This window comes from Rattus rattus, chromosome 1 (genome assembly GCF_011064425.1).
Source record: "Rattus rattus isolate New Zealand chromosome 1, Rrattus_CSIRO_v1, whole genome shotgun sequence".
In the NCBI taxonomy this organism is placed as follows: Eukaryota; Metazoa; Chordata; class Mammalia; order Rodentia; family Muridae; genus Rattus; species Rattus rattus.
This window is the reverse complement of record NC_046154.1, coordinates 46,770,356-46,791,929: the sequence shown is the minus strand read 5'-3', so window position 1 is coordinate 46,791,929 and position 21,574 is coordinate 46,770,356. Positions and strand designations below refer to the sequence as shown.

Sequence of the window (21,574 nt, the reverse complement as noted above, 5' to 3'; positions counted from 1 at the left end):
GTGAGTTAGAGCTAGCCTGGGCTGTAAGAAGACTGTCTCAAGTAAACAAACAAAACTTCAATTATTACTGTCTAATCTTCGTTATTTCAAGAAATAGTTATTGGGGCTGGAGAGGTGGTCCAATGGTTAAGAGTTCACACTGCTCTTGCAGAGGACCTGAGTTCAGGTCCCAGCACCCATATCTGGTGGCTCACAACTGCTTAAAACCTCGTTTGAAGTTTTTCTTAAGGCTTACTTCTAATTAACACTGGGGACAGAGATGAGTTCTAGAACATTCAAGGTATTTACAGTCTAAATGACCTGGTTCCCTTTGTAAAGAAAGACACTAAAGGCCAGTGCAGCTTGGATGCTTATCCTAACTTGGCTTGCAGGGGCAGACCTGGCCTGGTCAGGTACTGACCCCAGAAGCCTCTGCCTCCCCCTTCCTCCTTCCCAGGCTTTCCCATCATTCCTCTGCTTACCCAGGAAGATGGCAGGAATCTGTGTGAGCCCATCTGAAGAAACCAGCAAAGGTCATGATGAACCCATCAACAACTCCATTTCCTCCAGTTGCATGAACTGATCTTTCTTACACTTACTCCAGGCTCCCATTTTTAGCTGAAAGATTTATGAGACATTCTGAATGTTCTCAAAGAAAGATCAGGACAAGTCAGGCTAAGGAAGAATTCCTAATGTGAATTCCTAATGTTTTCTTTCATCATTAGGGCAGCAGATGGTCTATTTAACAGACTGCGATTCTGTGACTAGGTTTCCATCCTCAGACACGCCCTTCAGTTGAAATTGTTGGTAAGCTTCTCTTCTCCTTTCCCCCCTTCCACTCACATAAGCAATGACAGTCAAGCCCGGGGGAGGGGGTGCTCGGACCAGATGCATGGGAAGATTTTGTCCTAATGAGCTCTCTGGGTGAGACAGAAATATATGCCCATGAAGGAATGCTGTGCGGCAAATGGAGACAACTTCCTGAAAGGATGGATTAAGTTTCAAAGTGTATGGGGACAGGGACAGGGACAGGGACAGGGGTCAGGTGGGTATGGAAAACAGTGTGTGATATAGTAATGGCTTGAATTTCAGTGTATCAAATAATATGCCTGCACAGAATGAATTCTTGGGAACCAAACACAACTCTCATTTACGTTCCTGAATTTTACAAAGCCAATCCCAGTTCAGCCTTCACCCCTACTATGCCATTGAGCTAATTTTATTCTGGTCACCGATGATTTCCATGTGTGCCAATTCTGTCAGATATCAAACTACTTGACCTCACAGACCCTTCCCAATTTTGGCTGTGCTCTTCTAGAGTTTCCTATCTACCTCACCTCTGGTTTACCCGAGGCTTATACCCAAACCTCTCCTCTGGTTTACCCAAGGCCTACCCAAACCCTATTCCTTAACTCTAAGTAATACCATCCATTCTTGAAGCTTTAAATTAAACCCCTATGTGCACGAAGTCCAAATGTTGTCTCAAAATAACTTCGCCCTAAGCTTGTTAACTGAATGCCTTCCTGAATACTTCTACCTGGAATTTCTTGGGCACCCCAGACTTACATTCAAGAGATGTGTTTCAAACACTCCGGTTAGGTCTCGCTGTGGGCCGGCGAGGGCCCACCCTGGAAGTAGCTAGTCACTGCAGTCAGCTCTCCCGTGTCAGGTGGCCAGGCTCTCCCAGCTAGCTCTGCCTACTTTTCTATACCCATCTCCATTGCTGACAGACACCCTGGTAGAGAACACCACCCCTTTGCCTTCAGACACTCACCTTGCTCAGTACGTTACCTCATAGCTGTGACGGTGGAAGCTAAAACCATGACACCCTGCTTTCGGTCCCTGTTCTGGGGGTCACAATCTGGCCACAGACACCCCACCACTACCCTCTGCAGGTACATGTAGAGTTTTGAAGTTAGGTGGGACACCCGACTTTTGTTTTCTGTTCTAATGAGACTAAATTTATTCAACATGCTAGTAAAGTTTTGATTGTAAGTATCCCAGGGTACAAAAAGTACAAAATAGATTTATAGATGCTAAGAGCATGGAACGCTTCACAAATGTGACCGTCACCCCTGTGCAGGGACCATGCTAACGTCTCTGTATCGTTCCAATTCGGTATTTGTGGGGCCGAAGAGTGAGCACATGTGGCTTTGTTTGAACAAACAGGACCGAAAGCGTTAAGAACACTTCATGCTTCTCCTCTTCCTCTGTCATGGTGGCAAGGTGGACAGCGGCAGAGCAACAAACAGGGAGCCCTGTCTTCAGCTCCCAGCGGCTGCACCGAGAACGGCACACCTTACAGCCTTACAGGATAACCAGCCCTACTACATGGAGCTCCTGGGTCCCTTCTGCTGTCGTCATGGGCCTGTCCTTCTGACCCACTGTGGCCTACGCACGTTGACCCCCTTGCAAGTTTTGGAACAGCCACCTTTTAACTCTCATTCCTCACTTAGTTCTACCCTCCTCAGCCCTCTGTCCTCAGTTTTAAACGACTTCTTCATAGGTGTCCCTAACTGCAAGACCGTTCTTATGGCACCCTGGCCATCTGCTGTACAGCACTCCATGGCCTGGAACAATTCTCTTTGTCTCCCGGGCTGTACTGAAGCTCACCACCTCCTCCAGAGCTTGCACTGGAACGTAGTGCCTTCTACATTGCAACCACTCATCAAATACTGGGAAAGCGATCTAGAGAAATGAAGCGGCTGCAGACGCTGGGTGGAAACCTGCAGCCATGATGCCACAGGAGCAGGTGATGGTGAGGACAGCAAAGGGACTCAGCATCTGGACCCAGCGGACAACTGAAGCTCGGCCTGTCACATTGCAGCACTTGCAAGTGTAACCCTGGCCCGCTAACCTCTTCTTTTCCAACCATCAGTGCTCAAGGGGAGTGCACTGGCCCTGCATTCTTACATTGAGTATTTCCTGTCGTACACATAAATTACATTCATGTGTGAACTTATTTCAACATCTATACCATTCTACGTTTATAGATTCCTAGACCCTACTTCTAGAATCTTCTGTCATCTAGGACCAGGGAGGACAGACGGATGCCACAAACACAAACTACAGAGAAATCTGGCGTTTCACTTCCTCCTTGGTCTTTCCTCTCAGAGTTAAGAAGCCACCCTGAATCCATCCTATGGGACCTGAGGTCAACCTGTCTTGGTTTAATTTACCCTCAGGCACTGTCAACCAAATACCCTGCCAATCACAGAACACAGGAAGCTAAATGGTCCGGGGGCCTGAACAGTCCTGACAGCACCAACAAGGATCCTGAACACCTAGATGGAATCAAAGCACCTGACTTCTGACCTCTGACCTTTGGGTGAAAGAACAAGAAGAGCTGGGCATATACCTGGGCACTGTGACCCCAACATTCAGGAGGCAGAGGCAGGAGGATTACTACAAGTTCAAGACCAGCCTTGGCTATGTGAAGAGTGTAGGCCAGCCAGGATTACATAAGACTTTGTCTCAAATCTCCTCTCCAAAAACAAACAACTGATCTAGGGACTGCTCAACTCTCCATCCTAGTGGGGGACCACCAACTCAAACCTCTTCTAACAACCCAGAAAACAGGGCCCAGGCAAGCAGTAATTTACTTGCCTAAGAGAGGAGTCCTTGGTGTTCTTCTCACTACATGTCCCGCCTCCCCAGTCAAGAACTAGCAATTGTGTGAAAGCGATAGGTAGATAATGTCCAGCGACATCTGGGTTATAAGAACCCAATGTTTTCTTTGCTCCATAGCTTAGAGAACACTGGGGGAGAAAACCCATACACAATAAAAGCCAAGGAAATCAGGAAGAGCTGTTTTAATTTTCTTTTTAAATCTTCCAAAAGCATATTTTTATCCCAAACCTAAATTATAACAAACAGCGTTAGAGTTAGAAAAACTAGGAAGGAAGATAAATGCAGACAACCAAATGCATAAAAGAGGAAATTTGTAAGACCCAGTTTATAAACTTACTAGTATGAAACTATAATTTGAAGCCTGTATCTCTGGAAGAAACTTTATTCAATTATTTTTAGCAATGGCATCCCACAGCTCCGATGCTGATTTTTTTAAAAGATGCCCACTTTAAAAATATTTTAAAAACAGCTCTGTTCAGCTGTAAATTCTCTCTTAAGCTCTGACCATAATTCTTGTATTTTATTTGGGAAGAAAAGAACTGTTTCTGATGGCATGAAAAGAACATTTTAAAAGTTTTTTTTAAACACTCAGTACAGAATTTTATTTTAAGAACTATTAGTGAGAAACTGATGCAGGTAATTAAGTGTGAGGCACTAATTCCTGGTCAACTCTGGAAATCTGTTTCTTCTCCAGTCCCCCTAAGGGGAAACTGTCGCACCGAGTGTCCAACACAACGATCCTTAAATGTACTTCTAAGCAAAACAAGGGCTCTGTTTACACAGTCTTTAGATTTTACTATTCTGAACTTTATTCTGAAACTCAAGTTTACCCCAAACCATCATTAACATAGTAGCTTCATGAAGCACAGTAGAATGCAAGTCCTCAAAGCAGCAGTGTAGCCTGGGAGGCCCTTTGCACCCCCGACTTGGGGGAAATACAATTGGCCACAGCCACCTAGCAAGAAATCTATCTCATGCTATTCGGGAAGTGTCAGTCTAAGTCCTGACAGGGAGCCGTGGATTTCTACATATCCACACATCTCGTCTTGATATCCTGAGGTTGCCAAAGGGACTCTTCACAGCTTAGCTTTGTCCGGCTGAAGCTGCAGGCTTTGCAGTTTCATGGCCAGGCCCATGTTACCGGCAATTTTCAGTTTACCTTGAAAGAAGGCCTGTGGTGATAAAAAGGAAAAGTCGTTAGTGTGTTTTGTTCAGCCCTTGCCAGAGCTTTGACCATCCAAGCCTGAGGTCATCTACCCAGGCCCATAACTTTCTGCAGAATACAGACCTTAGTTTTCTGGAATAGATTTAGAACCAGATCTTGAAAGGAAGAATTCCCAACAGCCATGCTTTATGAACAGAAGGGAGCGGAACCCTCAACCATCATCTCCTAAAACTTGGAACTCTCTACCTCAAATGCAGTGTACCTTGTTCAAATACTAGACAAAACAGATCGACACTGGATGAATTTTCTTTAAAACATTACATATGGTCTTAACATATAAAATGACAATTTCACCCAGAGGAACCGAAGATTAAAGCAGCAGACCTCTCAGTTACAGGGGCTGCTGGGGAAAGCACACTCAAGCCCCACTTAGAAAGCTCAGGAGTCAACAGACGGCTAGAGCAGCACTGAGGCCTCTGCCCCAGTCGCTCAGCTCTCCCTGCAGGGCTGCTCCGTGCCGAGGACACCCTGTCCGTTGAGGAGATTCCTGTGACTCTGGCTCGTGAAAAGCCTCAGCCACGGAAGGGCAGAGTGAACTGTTCCGTCCAACAGGGCTGGGGACTAGATCACATGGCGTTCACTAAGTTTACTGTGTAGCAAAATCCCACGGAGACTCAAAGGTAGCAAAATGAAGAACTCAGCATGATTCCTGATAGCCTTAGTGTTTAACTCAGTATCCCAATACAGAAGAGCTGGATGAGAAAAGTTCCTTATAGTTAGATGCAAGCAGCATTGCTGGGTTTTTCCACACCCTGGTGAGGGTCACTAATACCCCTAGTCCCTCAGTAGGGACAAACTAAATATTTCCTTTTTATAAGGCACAAAGCCTTCTGTCTGACAATTTAAAGGTCAGGTGTCTCAGAACACAATATACTTAACATATGTTATTTAAAACTACGAACCAGCTGTACTATAGAAAAGCTACTGAGAAAATAATGGAGAAAGCACATGTGTCATCCATGAGAAGCCAAGCCTGAGGACCATGCTAATCTGGCCCCTGAGGTGTTCTTTGTCTCTGTGTTTCTGCTGGCAACATCCCTGCTTCGTTTCAACCAGAGCCAGACACTGAAATGAGAATTTCCACTGCATTTACTGATTCCCACTCGAATCCTCTAGTAAGCATAAGGAAAGGCCATTAGCCATTAGCAGAGAGGTCTGCTACTCTAATCTTCAGCTCTTCTGGGTGTTAACGGGTGCGAAGGAAAATAAGCTGATGCCATGCCCCCCAAAAACACTTGTACACAGCCAAACTATAGGAGAGCAAGGACAGCGGATGTGCGAAGTGTGAACCTCTAAGAGAGCTGTGCAGTGTGAAGTGTGAATCTCTGCCAAGCTGTGCGGTGTGCACAGAACGGGCGCAGCAGCTGGGATGAGGATGGCAGCCAGCTCCTGTGCTGGTGGCCTCTGTCCCATCCAGGTCTCTGGAGTGGACTGTGGTTGGTAATGTCAGCACCAGGGCAGGTGTAGCGCTGAACCATCAATGTGCACGCTGCTCGCCATGGCGTTACTGAGGCACACCGAGAAAACCCACTTAAAAAGGAATAAAAGAAGCCAGGCTTAGTTTTGTCCAGTCATGAATTATCTGGGAATACCAGAAACAAGATCTAAACAACTAAAAATGAGGTTACAACAGAGAGGAAAGCCTTGGGCTTCTTTTCTGCTGATGGAGGGCTCAGTGTATCTAGCTGGTGCACTCTGTTTATCAGGAAGAACTCCTTGACAACTTGGGGACCAGGAAGAACCATATGAGGCCCATGTACAGTTTAGTTAAACGCACCTTTAAATCTAACAACTCTTTATAGCAACCTAAAACCATCAGGTATTGTGCTCAACAGTAAGATGTCACTTGTCTTCTGTGACCCTCAGGATCTAATGGGGGCACTAAGCTAGGCCACACGAGGGACTGTACTCAATCAGTCCTTGAAGGAGGGGACTTGGAAAGGGAAGTCTGTCAGGGAAAGAGGGTTTAGGAAAAGGAAGAGCTCAGGCATGAAGGGGAGCACAGAAGAACATGTTCAACACCACCTCTTCCTCCCTAAAGTGCTGCCTTCTACCCCGCCCTGCTAACTTACGTGGTGCGCCTTTCCTGACGCCTGTTCTCTCTGCCATGTGGGCTGACACAGCCAGGAATGGCATATTGGCTGTGTTTGATGAGAGAGGGAGAGATCAGCCAAGGGTGTCTCCTCAGTTTGCTCTCCACTGTATTTTGTGAGACAGGACCTCTCTCTCCCTGAGGCTAGAGCTCACCAGCTCCGTAAGCTGGCTGGCCAGTGAGTCCAAGGGATTCACGTGTCTCTGTCTCCCCAACGCTGAGACTGCAGACATGGATAGCCGCGCCCAGTACTAGCAATCCAAAGGCAAGTTCTCACACTTGGGCGGCAGACGCTTTATAGGGTAATTCTCTCCCTAACCGCTGCATGGAACTCTTATAGATCTGTTTCTTCCATGCTCAGTGCAGAGGCTGTCTCAGCCTCCTCTAATACCCAGGATGGTGTGGTCCTACAAACGTCTTGTCCCGTCAGGGTCAGAGCCCACTGTACTCACCGACTGAGGGTTCATTTTACCAGTCATCAAAGCCAGCAAGTCTGAGTCAGCCATGGTGATTGTGCAGTCAGCCTTCTTATCTAAAGCAGACGTGTGCAGGAGAAAAGGAGAAAGAGAGGAGGGAACATCAGAACACAGACACCCAGAGACCACTCCTTCCATGAGACGCAGTTGAAGCAGCATGAGGACAGTGGAGGGGAACACTTCTGTGGTGGTCTGGTAAGGTAGGGTAACCTTGATGTTGAGTAGCACTGTAGCATTCAATAGGTAGGAAAGCACGTGTGTCCTCACCATGGAACACAATGTAGCCATGGTCAGGAAGTGAAGCTGGGCCTCCTGATCTGAAAACTGTGTTTTATTTGCAGTAACAATGATGCAGAGACAACTCTAGAGTAAACCTCAACAAGGATTCCATATTTGCTCAGAAACAGTATTCACCAACAGAAGTAGAGGAAAACCAACTGACCTCTTAGCTACAGGCGTGTTACTGTTACTGTGGCTGACTGACTCTGGGTGGCCTCATGATCCCCGACTGCCTTTGCATGATCCCTTGGGCCAGTGTGAGCAGGACCTGGTTGCTTCAGCCAAAGGAATGAGCAACACTGCTGAGAGGGATTCCTGGGATTTAATGTTCAGTAAGCATTCGTCTTGCTAGCAAACTCACACTTGCTCTCCTGTTGGCTCTGAAGACCTAGCTGGTACATGCAAACTTCCACAGAGAGGGACATACTTTCCAAGGAGCTGGGGGCCACTAAAGCCACTAAAGCTGTCATTCTCACAGTCACAGGAAACATACTGTGCCAACAAGCTGTGCTAGCTTGGATGCCGAACCCAATCAAACCTCCAGATGGGGCCTAGCGCTGGCCGAGAACTTGACTGCAGTTTTATATAACCCTATGCAGAGAGCTGAGCTAGCCTGCCATCAGCTCTTTAACCATAGTGCGTCCCTACTATGTAGCCCAGGCTAGCCCCAAACTAGGATTACAAGTACAAGTCTAGCTGATGTATATATTCTTTCAAACCATTAAAGTCATGATAATTTGTTTTGCAAGAAAAAAATTACATAATTACCTAAATATGGGGTTAGTCAACATTTTTTTTTTTAATAAAACAGACACTAAATACTTTAGGCTTTGGGGTCACCAGGTCTCTGTCACAATTATGTCATACTGTATAAGCATTGTAAAAAAGCAGCCACAGGTAACACCCAAATGAGTAGCTGGGTGTTTTTACTTTTGCTTTTTTTCCCCATTCATTCATTCATTCATTCATTCATTCATTCATTCAGTGTGTGTGTGTGTGTGTGTGTGTGTGTGTGTGTGTGTGTGTGTGTGTTCACATGCACATGGGAAAACCCATGCCAGTGTGTTGTCAGGCTTGGAGATCAGTGCCTTTATCTCACAGGCCATCTCACCAGGCCCCACTACAAGTTTTAAAGTAGTGTAAGAGAAGCGGGAGGGGAAGGTTCCTACAACTTAGAGATCTACCACAATCTGTGTCTAGAACAGTGAGAGAACTCCTCACAGTCAGCTGAGAGAAGCTAGGGGAGGGGCTGGGGAACAGCTCAGGTGCTGCACACGTGTTCAGATCCCAGGACCCCCATAAAAGGCTGGGTGTCACAGCATTGGGGGAGGGGTGTGGGGACTAGAAGGTCACTGGGGCTTGCTGGCCTCAAGCCCAGCTCTGAGTTTAGGTTCAGTGAGTGATCCTGTCTCAAGGGAATATAACAAAGTGACAGATCAGGATACCACAGATAGGCATTCGCCATACACATGCAAATATGCATGGCCATCCTGGAACTCACTAGGTAGATTAGTCTGGTCTTGAACTCACAGAGATCTGCCTGCCTCTGTCTCCCCCAAGTGCTGGGATTAAAGATGTGTGCCAGCATGACCCAGCCTAAAAGGTTTTTTAAACATAGACTTTATTGAATATAAATTATCTACTGTACCCTGTAGGATGTCATACAGGTGAAGGCAGGTACAAGATAGAACAAGGCCTGTCATTGGAGGAGAAGGAAGGATGGGCGGGAGAAAAGTTTGAGGGAAGAGAAGGAGACTGGAACAGGAGGAGACAGGAGAGGAAGCTGCTGAGAGAACATGGAGTTGGATGTTAAGATTCCACTCTGTACCTTTACAGGTTGTTATGAATGTTCTTAAGGAATGGATGTGTATAGGGCTTTTGTATGTTTAGGTGGGCAATTATATCGTATCAATTGGATCAGAGGTTATTGTGTTGTGTGTTCTTTCTTGTGGCGGATTAAGTTTAAGAGAGTGTGTGGCAGCTGGGACACTAAGCCACCACGGAATTGGGATGTGTGTTTCTGGCATGGAAACCTGCCTTGGGAACTGGATGGGTAGAGAGATTGTTGCCAGGCTCAGAGAGAGGCCACCGGCAGTGAGATATGGGATGGAGCAAAGCGGGTGAGAGGCTTTGTTGACTGAGGTGAAGATTTCTATCAGAAATCTTGGGGCACTGCGGTGCCAAATCTAGTGGGGGTAAAAGACTGCTGTTTTTATAATTTTACAACAACAGTACCCTGGTAGATGTGGCTTAAAAACAAACACAAACAACCTGCCTGTACTAGGTACCATAAAACATGTGAGACAACTGAATATAAAACAGGGCACTGTAGCACAGCCCTGGCTGAGATGGGTGCACTGATGACTTAACACTCCCACCCCAAAGAAATGTCTGAAGACATCCCAGCACAAAGGGGCAAACTCACTAAGAAATCAGATTTGCCAGCAGTGTTCTAGGCATCAGTCAGTACCCTCCTCATCTTATAAGAGATTAGCTCAAATGAAAGTCACCCTTTCCCCCAAACCAAGTCGCCTTCTACCCCTCTATTTTGTTATTTATTGCACTCATCTAAAACCACGCTGTGCACTTGTGTATGTTTCCTATCTGAATTTGTTCTTTTTTTTTTTTTTTTTTTTTTTGAGCTGGGGACCGAACCCAGGGCCTTGCGCTTCCTAGGCAAGCGCTCTACCACTGAGCTAAATCCCAACCTCCTATCTGAATTTGTACAAAGAACGAAACGTCAAGGGGGCAGACTCGCCTCAGTCTTGTTTACTGTTGTGTCTCCAAGTGCCCTGCAGAGGGTGTCACGAATACAGAACAGCCAATAGCCTGCTCAGATGACAGGACCTGAAGAAAGAGATGGGCCAGGGGCTGGAATGGCAGTCCCCACTCAGAAGGCTGAGGCAGGAAGACTGCCCACACTGGATGGGTCCTCTGTCACTGTTCAGCAGGCCAGGGCGACTCAGTGAGAGAAGCCAGGCAAGCCTGGGATCCGAGTGGTCACAGAGGAGGGGAGCCAGAGAGAGGAAGGAGAGTAGGAGAGTGCATACACTGCTCTTACAGAGGAGCCCCTTTCAGTTCCCAGCACCCAGGTCAGGATCTCAGAGCTGACTGGAACTCCAGCCCCAGGAGATCCACTGTCCTCTTCTAGGCTCCTCAGGCTCCTGTACTCCATATGTACACATCCTCAGAGATATGTACGTAAATACATAATTAAGAAGAAAATTTTTTTCTTCAAAAGAGTCGCCTTGCCCAGTGTGGTGGTGCACACCTTAATCACAGCACTCGGGAGGCAGAAGCAGGCAGATCTTTGTGAGGTCAGCCTGGTCTACAAAGAGTTCCAGGACAGACAGAGTTTTGTTACATAAAGAAACCCGGTTTTGAGATGGCTCAGTGGTTAAGAGCACTGACTGCTCTTCCAGAGGTTCTGAGTTCAATTCCCAGCAACCACATGGTGGCTCACAACCATCTGTAATGGGATCTGATGCCCTCTTCAGGTGTGTCTGAGGACAGCTACAGTGTACTCATATACATGAAATAAATAAATAAAAAAAATCTTTTTTTAAAAAAAGCCTGGCATGGGGCCTCCCACCTTCGATCTCAGCACATGGGAGCCAGGCCTTCTAAACTACTGAGCCGAGGGCACACAGTGAGACTCTACACGGGAAAGAGGAGGCAGAGGAGGAAAAGAGACAGGGAAGGCGCCGCATGCCTAAATACCTAAAGCCCAATGCAGAGAAGCCTTCACAGTCTGTCTTACAACCCAATGGCCACCGCACTGCAACCACAAAGGCCTTCTCTACCCTCTGTCCACAAAGGGCCAGGGTGATGACGCAGTAGCTGAGGGCAGAAGGAAAGAACGAAGAAATAGCTCATCACATCAGAAGTTGGCTTCTGGGAGAACTACTGTCTGAGTTGTTTCAAAGAAGTCAAGAGAGGAGGAACTCATGGAGAAGGTAATAAGAGTCATCTAAGAAGCAAGAAGAGATGATGGGAAACACACTTACAAGATGAACAAAATATACGTCTAACTCTTACTGTAACATAACTCCTGCTGCCCTGTACACAGAACTGCAGTTCTCACAACGCCAGTTCAAACTGGGCCATGGCGCTGAGGCTTTGCACCACTGATATCTAACAAATGGGCATTGTTGGGTGTAAAAGGAGCTGGCAGTGTCCAGTGGTGGCTTTTACAGGCTAAGCCCACATTTCAACACAACTCCTGGCTGCCAACAGGTGTCAGGTTCAGCAGAAATTACCCCGCCCCAGGTTAGCGCTATTCACTCTGGAGCAGAGTGCCGAAAACATGGAGGGGAGCACACAGCAGGCGTTTGTGCAGGGAGGAAGGCTGCTCTGACATCATGCAATAGCCTTCCACACACAAACCATCCTTCACGACCAAACAACCAGCTAAATAAAACACGAGAGAATTTTTAAAGTTACCTTAACATCTGTCAGGAAATAGAATTCTAAGTAACTGTTAACCTTTGTTTGTTAGTTTATCTTTTTTAATTTCGCATGCCTATAATCCCAGCACTTGGGAGGCAGAGACAGACAGATGTCTACCAAAGCCAACCGGACTACACAGTGAGTTCCAAGCCTGCTGGGGCCACATAGCAAATCCCTGTCTCAAAACAAAACAAAACAAAACAAAACAAAACAACAACAAACCAAAAACAAAACCTATAACTGTATTATATTCCCATAGCCATAACTATATTCCCCAAAGCATCTTCTATGTTCAAAAGCTGCGCTTAGAAGACACCTTGGCTTTCCTTCCCACACCTCCTCAGCACTGCACCTCGTTTTTTAGAAAAACAAGTCAGCTGGCAGTGCCTGGCAGGCTCCCCATTTGTTCCATCCAACAGAGCATAGAGCAGTGCCCCTAAGCACTCCCCCTTGCTCCAATGCACCCCACTAATCCGGAATCCCCGACAACCTCCTCTCCCTCCAAAGCGTCTGGATACCCAAGCACAATCCCAGTGAAGAGTGCGCACCCCTGTAAGAACACCCCTCCGCTTTGCCTGTGCTGCCGAGGGCGCACTCCCTCCGAGACCTCCTTAACTAACGTGTCAGTAAGACAGCACCACCGCCTGCCACACGTGTCTTCCTCTGCACAGCCCCCAGGTTCCCTCAGTCAGATGCTCCTGGCACCCACCCTCAAGCACTCGCTTTGGTCTCTGCCACACTAAGCTGTCACTTGGACCGCGATGACGCCACCCTAACGTTCTCTGCCCTGCTCACTATCTTTCTGGTCATGGGGCCTATTGCTGCTTAGAAGTGAAGGGTTGCCAGCTCACTCGGGAAAGGCTCGATTCCCAGTTGGTGGCACTACTGAGAGGTGACTGGGCTGCCAGGGCTCTGACTTCACCAATCTTTTTCAAGGAGGAGTTTGAAGCTGAATGGGTATTAGGAGGTGGGGCCTGATTAGAGGAAGTCATTCACTGTGGCTGTGTCTCTGAAGGGTACAATGTGTTCCTGGTCCCTTCCTAGCTCTATGACAGGCCTGGCTGACATGGGTGAGCAGCTTTTATCTCTCACACTGCCCCACCATGATGTTTTTCCTTATCTCGTGCCCAGTCAGCTGCTCCTGAAAACTTCAAGCCAAAACAAATCTTGGCTCTTTGCTTTGCGGTCCTCACAGCACTGGAGTGCCATGCAATATGGCCACTGTAGTAAGTGCCACAGGCACGTTTCTTCCTCTAAAGCACAGCTCTTCCCCTTTTTCTTAAAAACCTCTAACAAAGCAGGTGTGGTGGTGCACAACTTTAATCCCAGCTCTTGGGAGGCAGAGGCAGGAGGATCTCTGTAAATCTGAGGCCAGCCTGGTCTACTGAGTGAAATCCAGGACAGCCAGGGCCACACAGAGAAACCCTGTTTCAAAACATACCCCTCTCCCCCAAGATTATATCAAATAGCTATCAAAGGTTCTATTGTGACAATGTTTTAGTTTAAAAAGTAATTACCTTATGTGTGTGAGTGTTTGGGCTGCACTTATGTTTTTACATATGTGCTTACCTCCTGCAGAGGCCAAAACAGAGTGTCCGCTACCTTGACACTGGAGTTATGAAGTTATGAACCACTATCGAGGCATGGATTTGAACCTGACTCCTCGGCCAGAATTCTCCTAACCTCTGAGCCACCTCTCCAACCCTGTATCATGGCATTTTAAACTATTTAGTAAGTTGACCCCAGCCCTTCATCTTTCTAAACTATACCAGGCCCTGTCTGGCAAGAGAAACCCACCAGTGCAATATGCCACTGTAGTCAAGTGTCAGTTGTTCCTTCCTTTATGCCCTGTTCACGTCTCTGAGGGCCAGCCATGTGTTAGGCACTACTTGAAGCACTAGGAATGCAGCAGTGCCCTAACAGACAAAAATCTCTGCCTTCATAGAATGCACTCTCATAAGTGGGGATGGGATTGGAGGGGGAGGGGCAGCAAAGAGCCAGGCAGAGAGCAACAGTCAGCATGGTCAGGGAAGGGCTTGCAGAGAAGGGGACTTCTGAACAAAGCTCGGTGATGAAGCTATCTGGTGAAGACTATCTGAGGCAGACAGAATAGACAGAGCTCCCAGATGAGAACTCCCCATGCTCAAAGGAGCAGGGAGGCCAGTTGCTAGGGCAAGTGAGGGAGAACACAGCAGGACAGGCTGGCCAGACCATACGGTGTCATCACAGAAATTGATTCTACTACTTGGAGAAGGAGGAGGGTTTTGAGCAGAGGACACAAATCTGACTCTGGTTTTGATCATCAGGCTGCTGTGTAAAGAACGGAGGGACAAGGACAGGAGCAGAGACACGCAGAGCTCAGATCCCCCAGGCCGCAGTAGAAAACAGGATTCAGTGGTGAGTTAGACTATAGAGTATGAGAAAAAGAGGCCAGGGATGGTCTCCGAGCTTCTGGACTGAGGAACTAAGAAAGCACAACTTGTAGAGAACAGGGCAGACCACGGTAGGACATGCTTTAAGGGGAGAGGGGCCCAGAGCTCTGCTTCACACACAACACGGTTTACTGTGCCCTCTAACACACACTGAAGTCTAGTTTCTAGTGGAGCGGTATTAAGTGGCAAAGCCTTTAAAAGGGGCCAAGGGCCACAAAGGCTCTGCCCTCAGCAATAGATAGATTGCATTACCTCAGGGATAGGCTCTTGAGAAATGAAAGGGTTCAGCTCCCACCCTGCTCTCCTGTTTGGCCCACTTCCCTTGTCCCTCCTCCACTGCCTCAGAACACAGTAACAAAACTCTCACACCAGATGCAGCTGCTCCGTGGTGGATTCCTAGCCTCTGAGAATGGGAGCCAACTTACTATGTCTCTCTACCCAGTGTGTGATATCGTAGTAGTAGAATTGTCCTAAGACAGGCATCCTCATACATCCGTCAGCTACACAGTTATGCGGACAGTTCTGAATTCAGGGGTGGGCCCATGGTGAGCACAGAAACCTGGGAGTCATCAGCAAATTGTTTTTAAAACATGAGGATACACAAGATCCCCAGGGAGAGTGAACCAGAACTAAGCCTTGCAACACTCCGATGCCTTGAACTTAGGAGATGAAGAAATTACCAAGCCCAGTCCAAAAGTGCAGCCAGTAAATAAATTAATAAAAAGCCTGGGCATGTGATATGAGGGCTGGGATTAACCACGTCATCCAGCGAAGTGGCAATCACCAAGGACCTCGGCAAGAACAAATTTGGGAGAGATCAGACAAAGGCTATGGAATGGGTTCAAGAAAGATTGGATGAGAGGGAGCAGAGTTGGTGAACAAAGCCAGGTCTCTCAAGGTCATCAGCCATGCCCTAGACATTTGGTGTGCTGCTAATTTTATGTCAACTTGAAATAAGCTACAGTCACCAGGAGAGGCGAAAACACAGATTAAGAAAATAGGTTCCAGGTTCCTGCCTGGCTTGAGTTCCTGTCCCGACTGCTTTTGATAATAACTGTTATATGGAGTGAAATAAATCCTCCCTCGGGTTGCTTTTCTACAGAAGGGTTATTCAACCAAGGTCAGGTTGGACAGGGCCAGAAATCCAAGTCACACGTATCTAAATCTAGTCTAAGAGTGGTATCTCTTATGTGGAGTTCCCTGCTTTGGAAGGGATGGTCAGAACCTTTACCCTCCCAAGGATTGAACAGTTCTTTTCTAGAACTTGTCACCTGACGGCAGGCCTTTGTGAGCACTGCAGGGACTAGTCTCCCAGCTGGAAGCCCTGTGAAGTGGCCGCTGCTCCGAGTGAAGCCACTGTGGCACTGACCTGAATCGGGAAGCACCGATCCTTTGCCGTTCTTCACATCCACCACCCACGTAGCTTCTTTGCCCCCGGGGCCATCCTTTACTTTGAAGGCAAAAATGCCACCGATTTTCTTCACGAACTCTTCCCCTTCCTGGAAACAGAAGTGACATCAGGAGTTATCTTCCTTCCCCTTCTAAACAGGTACATGATGCGAGCAGCTGAGATGGCAGAGTCCATGAACAGCCGTTTTATCTACTCAGGAGTCAGAAAAAAGCGGCAACAGGCTGGGGATTTAGCTCAGCGGCAGAGCGCTTACCTAGGGAAGCGCAAGGCCCTGGGTTCGGTCCCCAGCTCCGAAAAAAAAAAAAAAAGAACCAAAAAAAAAAAAAAAAAAAAAAAAAGCGGCAACAACTCCCCCTCCTGTCCACTCTGTAAAGCAGCTGGGTACAGGGAAAGCGGGGCAGCGGCCTGGAGCACCTTCTGGAGACAGAGCCTGCATTGCCGTCTAAGAAAGAAGAGCCCTTGGTTCAAAGTCGGTTCTAATTTTGATTCTCCACAATCAAGACTAAAAGTGATTCTGAAACCAAAGCTCTCTTTAAAAGTTCAATTTCTATCTTAGTATGAAGAACTATGTAAACAATATCCTATTTGCCTCGTAATTCTGGATCTTGGGAGTGCAATGGCCTAATACAGAAAATGTCACCGTCATCTCTAGCAGACAGTTCCCTTCTCCTTCCCACTTCATTCTCACTCTGCTCTCTGCATCTTCTGGAAACATGGCCCCAGACACTGCTAGGCACCAAGATCACAGCAGCGAGAGAGTCGGACCAACACAGGTTAGCAGTATTCTGCTCTGTGGTGACAAGACCTTCCCATAAAAGGGAACACAGGGACAAGGCAGCCACACAGTGGACAATGGAAGACAATGGCATGGCACCTTGCCCTTAAGAAAAGCAGTGGCTGGCAAGATGGTTCAGTGTTTGCCTGTGACCAGTGTTGAATCCCCAGACCCATTCGTTATAAAGGTAGGAGGAGAGAAGAGCTGCACTAAGTCGTCCTGACCTTCACAGGTGAGTCACAGCACACATCGTGTACATACCCCCACCACATCGTGTACACAGGCACAGACGCTAATGGTAAAGAAATTTCTAGTTTAAAAAAGGAAACAAAGAGCCCAGAGAGGTGACACAGTGATTAAAGTGGCTATCCTTCCAGAGGACCCAGGTTTGATTTCCAACAAACACACAGTGTCCCACAACTATCTGCAGAGGATCCAATCCCCTCTTCTAGTGCATGCAGGCAAAACTACAAACTAATTTAAAAATAAATTTAGCTAAAAAAGAAAAAGAAAATGGGACTGGAGACATGGCTCAGTGGTTAGAGCTCTGACTGCTCTTCTAGAGGTCCTGAGTTCAATTCCCAGCAACCACATGGTGGCTCACAACCATCTGTAAAGAGATTCGATGCCCTCTTCTGGTGTATCTGAAAACAGCTAAAGTGGACTTATATATAATAAATAAAAAAATCTTAAAAAAAAAAAAAAAAAAAGATCTGATGCCCTCTTCTGTGTCTGAAGACAGCTACAGTATATAATAAATAAATCTTAAAAAAAAAAAACCAAAAGAGGCACAACTAATTTTTTGATATCTTTTTTAGAAAAGAAGCATATTCATTGTAGAAAAATGGCAAATATTGTTAAGCAAAAAGAAGAAAACACAAATCATTTCTAATTTTATCATATAAAGAAACATCACAGCTGTTATTAACGTTTTGCAAACAGGTGTGATGGCTGAACATGGTGACGGTGAATAGTCTTTAATCCTGACTCTCAGAAGCTTGAGGCAGATGGAGCTCTGTGAGTTCCAAACCAGCCTGGTCTACATAGGCAAGTTCCAGAACAGCCAGGGCTGCATAAAGACACTCTGAATCCAGTAGAGCGGTCTGGGTGTGATGGTATATGCATGTAATCCTGAGGCAGGAGGACTAAAGGTTCAAGGCCAGCCTGAGCTAAAAACCTGAGTCCTAGGACAGCCTAGGCTGCACGGTGGGACCCTAATCAGGAGGAGGTGGGGATCATCTGCTTCTCTAGCTAATATACCCTCCTACCTCTGCCCCCGAGGGCTGAGATTAAAGGCATGCACACCAGGTTTGCCCTTCTCTTTCTCAATAGAGAAAAATCTTTACGTGTGTGTGTTTGTGTATGTGCACGTTTGGTTTCTGACACATGGTTTTACTCTGTAACTTAGACTGATCTCACACTGGCAGCCCTCCTCCCGTCTCCGCCTCCCAAGTGGCACTAAGTTACAATCAAGAGCACCTACACCCGGCAGCACTTGCAGCTAAATTTATTCTTAGGTGTTTTATAGTGTTCTTGTTAATAATTTACTTTTCATTATATTTTGTGGCTGAGTTATTACAGACACATAGAAAATATGGTGATCTTTTCATGCCTTCTTTCTGGACCTGGCTCCTTTTGAGTTCTCTTGTAGATTCTGTTCTCCTCCTCCCTTTCAGACTTAATGTCCTGCAGGAGTTTACATATCCAGGGCTCTTCATCCCTATCCTTACCCTTAACAAAGATTCAAAGTGTTCACTGTATTCAGACACCGTAATGAGCACCTCAAACACTCAAATGCTTATTCCCCCGGAGGAATTCACACCAACTGACACCACACAACAGATTTGTGTTCTCTTCTCCTGTCCCCGTGTGTGTGTATGTGTGTGTGTGTGTGTGTGTGTGTGTGTGTGTGTTTACACATGCACAGTGTAACAACAATTGAAGTATAATTCAGACCTTACAAAATGCACTTCTTCACAGTACACAATTTAGTCACATTTTTAGTGCGCTCTAAGACGTGTATGACAGTTAATCTTCAATATAAACCTGACAGGAAGGATTTAGAATCATAAGGGAGACACGCCTTGTCTGTTAGTGCATTTCCAGAGGTTTAGTGGAGGAGAGAACCCTGACCTTGGGTGTGGGTGACACCATCCCATGTGCTGGGATCCCAGAGAAACAGACTGAACATTGGCCCTTCTTTCTGGGCCTGTGCTCTTGGCCGTGATGTGGTATGACTCACGCTCCTGCGGCCATCCCTCCCACCATGTTCAGGCAGTACCTTTCTTAAACCAGGCGCTAAAATAAACCCTGCTGTCCTTCAACAGCTGTGTCACATATGTGGCCACAGTGAAAGGGAGAGTGACTAATAAACAACACGACCCCAACGTCACTAATCTCAGAACAGTTGCATTTTCTCACTCATGTGAACTTACACCCACTTGCCGTCAGTTGCCATTTGCTGATACAAGTCTCTGAAAACCACAAAACTATTTTGTTCCTACAAACTGACTTATTCTAAACATTTCCTATAAATAGAACCATACAGTGCCCTCTTGTGAGTGGCCTGTTTCATTTAACATGTTCCCAAGGTTCATGCTGGACTGAGTATCTACCGGTACCGCTCTCCTTTTTATGGTCAGGTAATACTCTACTGAACATGGTTATTTATTGATTTTTGGTTTTTGTTGTATGTGTGTGCATGTGTGTTGTCTGTGGTATACACATAGGTATGCATGGGGGAGGGGTGCTCACTCATGCAGGCACACAGGAATGCCAGCAACTAATGTCTTTCTCACCTGTTTGCCCATTTTATTTCATCCATCCATCCATCCATTCATAGACAGGGTTTCTGGATATAGCCCTGGCTGTCCTACTCTCTATGAAGAGCAGGCTGGTCTCAAACTCACAGAGATCCACCTGCCTCTGTCTCCCCAGGGCTTTGATTAAAGGTATGTGCCACTATGCCCAGCTTCCGCTTTTTTGAGACAAGGTCTCACTGGACCTGGAGCTCAGCTTCAGCCAGACTGGCTAGCCAACAAACTCCCAGGATCCACGTGTCTTCCCTTGGTTTTAGAAGCCCACCGCCACACTCTGCCTTTGCACAGGTGCTCAGGGAATCCCAGCGTGGGTCCTCCTGCTTGTGAAGCCACTATACCCACTGAGCCTCCTCCCAAGCCCTCTTTTCATTGTTCTCACATTTTGGATTTTATGAATACTGTGGACAGAGGCTCTTCCTTCTCTTGGGTAGGTAAGTAGGTAGGTGGGTAGGTAGGTAGGAAGGTAGGTAGGTGGGTAGGTAGGTAGGAAGGTAGGTAGGAAGGTAGGTAGGTACATAGGCAGGTAGGTAGGTAGGTAGGTAGGTGGGAGGGTGGGTGGGTGGGTGGGTGGGGGTAGGTAGGGAAGGTGGGTGGGTAGGTAGGTAGGGGTGGGGGAAGGTAGGCAGGTAGGTAGGGTAGGAAGGAAGGTAGGTAGGGAAGATAGGTAGGTAAGAAGGTAGGTAAGTAGATAATAGATAAAGAGATAGACAGACATAGGTAGGTAGGTAGGTAGGTAGGTAGGTAGGTAGGTAGGTAGGTAGGAAGGTAGGTAGGTAGGTAGGTAGGTAGGTAGGTAGGTAGGTAGGTAGGTAGGTAGGTAGGTAGGTGGGTAGGTAGGTAGGTAGGTAGGTAGGAAGGTAGGTAGGTTGGTAGGTAGGAAGGGAGGTAGGTTGGTAGGTTGGTAGTAGGTAGGTAGGTAGGTAGGTAGGAAGGTAGGTAGGTTGGTAGGTAGGAAGGGAGGTAGGTTGGTAGGTTGGGTAGGTAGGTAGGTAGGTAGGTAGGAAGGTAGGTAGGTTGGTAGGTAGGAAGGTTGGTAGTAGGTAGGTAGGTAGGTAGGTAGGTAGGTAGGAGGAAGTTGCTGAATCATAAGCTGCTTAACTCCTCAAGGAACTTTCAAAACAGTCACACCAATACCGCACAGCCCTACCAGCACTGAATAAGAGCTCAAATCTCTCTACACCCTCACTACTGATTAGTGTCCTCACTACCTTTATTAGTCAGTGCACTGGTGTGTCAGCCTTTCCTCATACAGTTACTACCTCAGCCTGGGTACCAGAAGCAGCCATGGGTCCATCAGCGAAGTAGCTGTTCTAGTCAGCACCCACGCTTCTCAGGAGTCGCAGTACTAAGGATCAAGTCCAGCTGGGTTTCTTCTGGGTCCAGTGGTCAGTAAAGGACCACTTCCAGGTATGTCTGCCTCCTTGCACAGTGCCTCACGAATCAGCCAGAGCAGACACCAATGAGTTACAGCAGGGAAATCTCAGCAAGCATTTAGAAGTTCTACCTACCACTTCCCTCCCACTGCCTAAAATAGATGTAAATTAATTTGCACTTGCTGTTCCTTTGGAAGAACCAACTGACCCTCTTAAAAACCCATACTCTATAGTTAATAATAAATCATTTTCCTTTGAAATAGGAGTGAAAGTAGGTAAGAGTGTTAAAAGAGAAAAACACGGTTGCAAAACTGGAGAACATTCCTACCAAGCAGTCGTAAATGCCTCTTATGGGAGGGAAAGTACTTTCTGAGTGGACTGAAGGCCAGAGAGTAGGTGCTGCTATGAACACAACAGGACAAAAAAGGGCCAGAATTCAAAGGCGGCCAGTGGAGTATTGCTAAGGAAGACAAAGGTGGGAATGAAACCTCCTGCTAGGTTGCCTCCGCTGAGGCAGAAAATGCATTCATTGACAAAGAGCCCAGACTTCCCTTTTTAGCACTCCAAACCCTGAGGAAACTGACGATCGTGGGAAGGAGACACGGGCTGGGCTACAGTTGTGAAGGAACAGAAC

The 21,574-nt window shown here is 46.9% G+C and overlaps 1 protein-coding gene and 1 non-coding gene across 2 annotated transcripts in view; both read right to left on the bottom strand.

The window, feature by feature from the left end:
- Positions 1-2,017: 2,017 nt before the first annotated feature.
- On the bottom strand, positions 2,018-2,125 carry LOC116890391. The gene has a single exon (XR_004386597.1). It is a non-coding gene; the product is annotated as a U6 spliceosomal RNA (small nuclear RNA).
- A 1,651-nt stretch (positions 2,126-3,776) lies between these two features.
- Scp2 (sterol carrier protein 2) overlaps positions 3,777-21,574 on the bottom strand; it is a 72,353-nt gene continuing 54,555 nt past the window's right edge. Inside the window, exons 14-16 of the mRNA XM_032900762.1 lie at positions 15,932-16,061; positions 7,379-7,458; positions 3,777-4,781 (exon numbers count right to left, since the gene is read on the bottom strand). Of these exons, the coding sequence (XP_032756653.1) occupies positions 4,686-4,781; positions 7,379-7,458; positions 15,932-16,061 (306 nt within the window). The 3' untranslated portion in view covers positions 3,777-4,685. The remainder of the gene's footprint in view (positions 4,782-7,378; positions 7,459-15,931; positions 16,062-21,574) is intronic.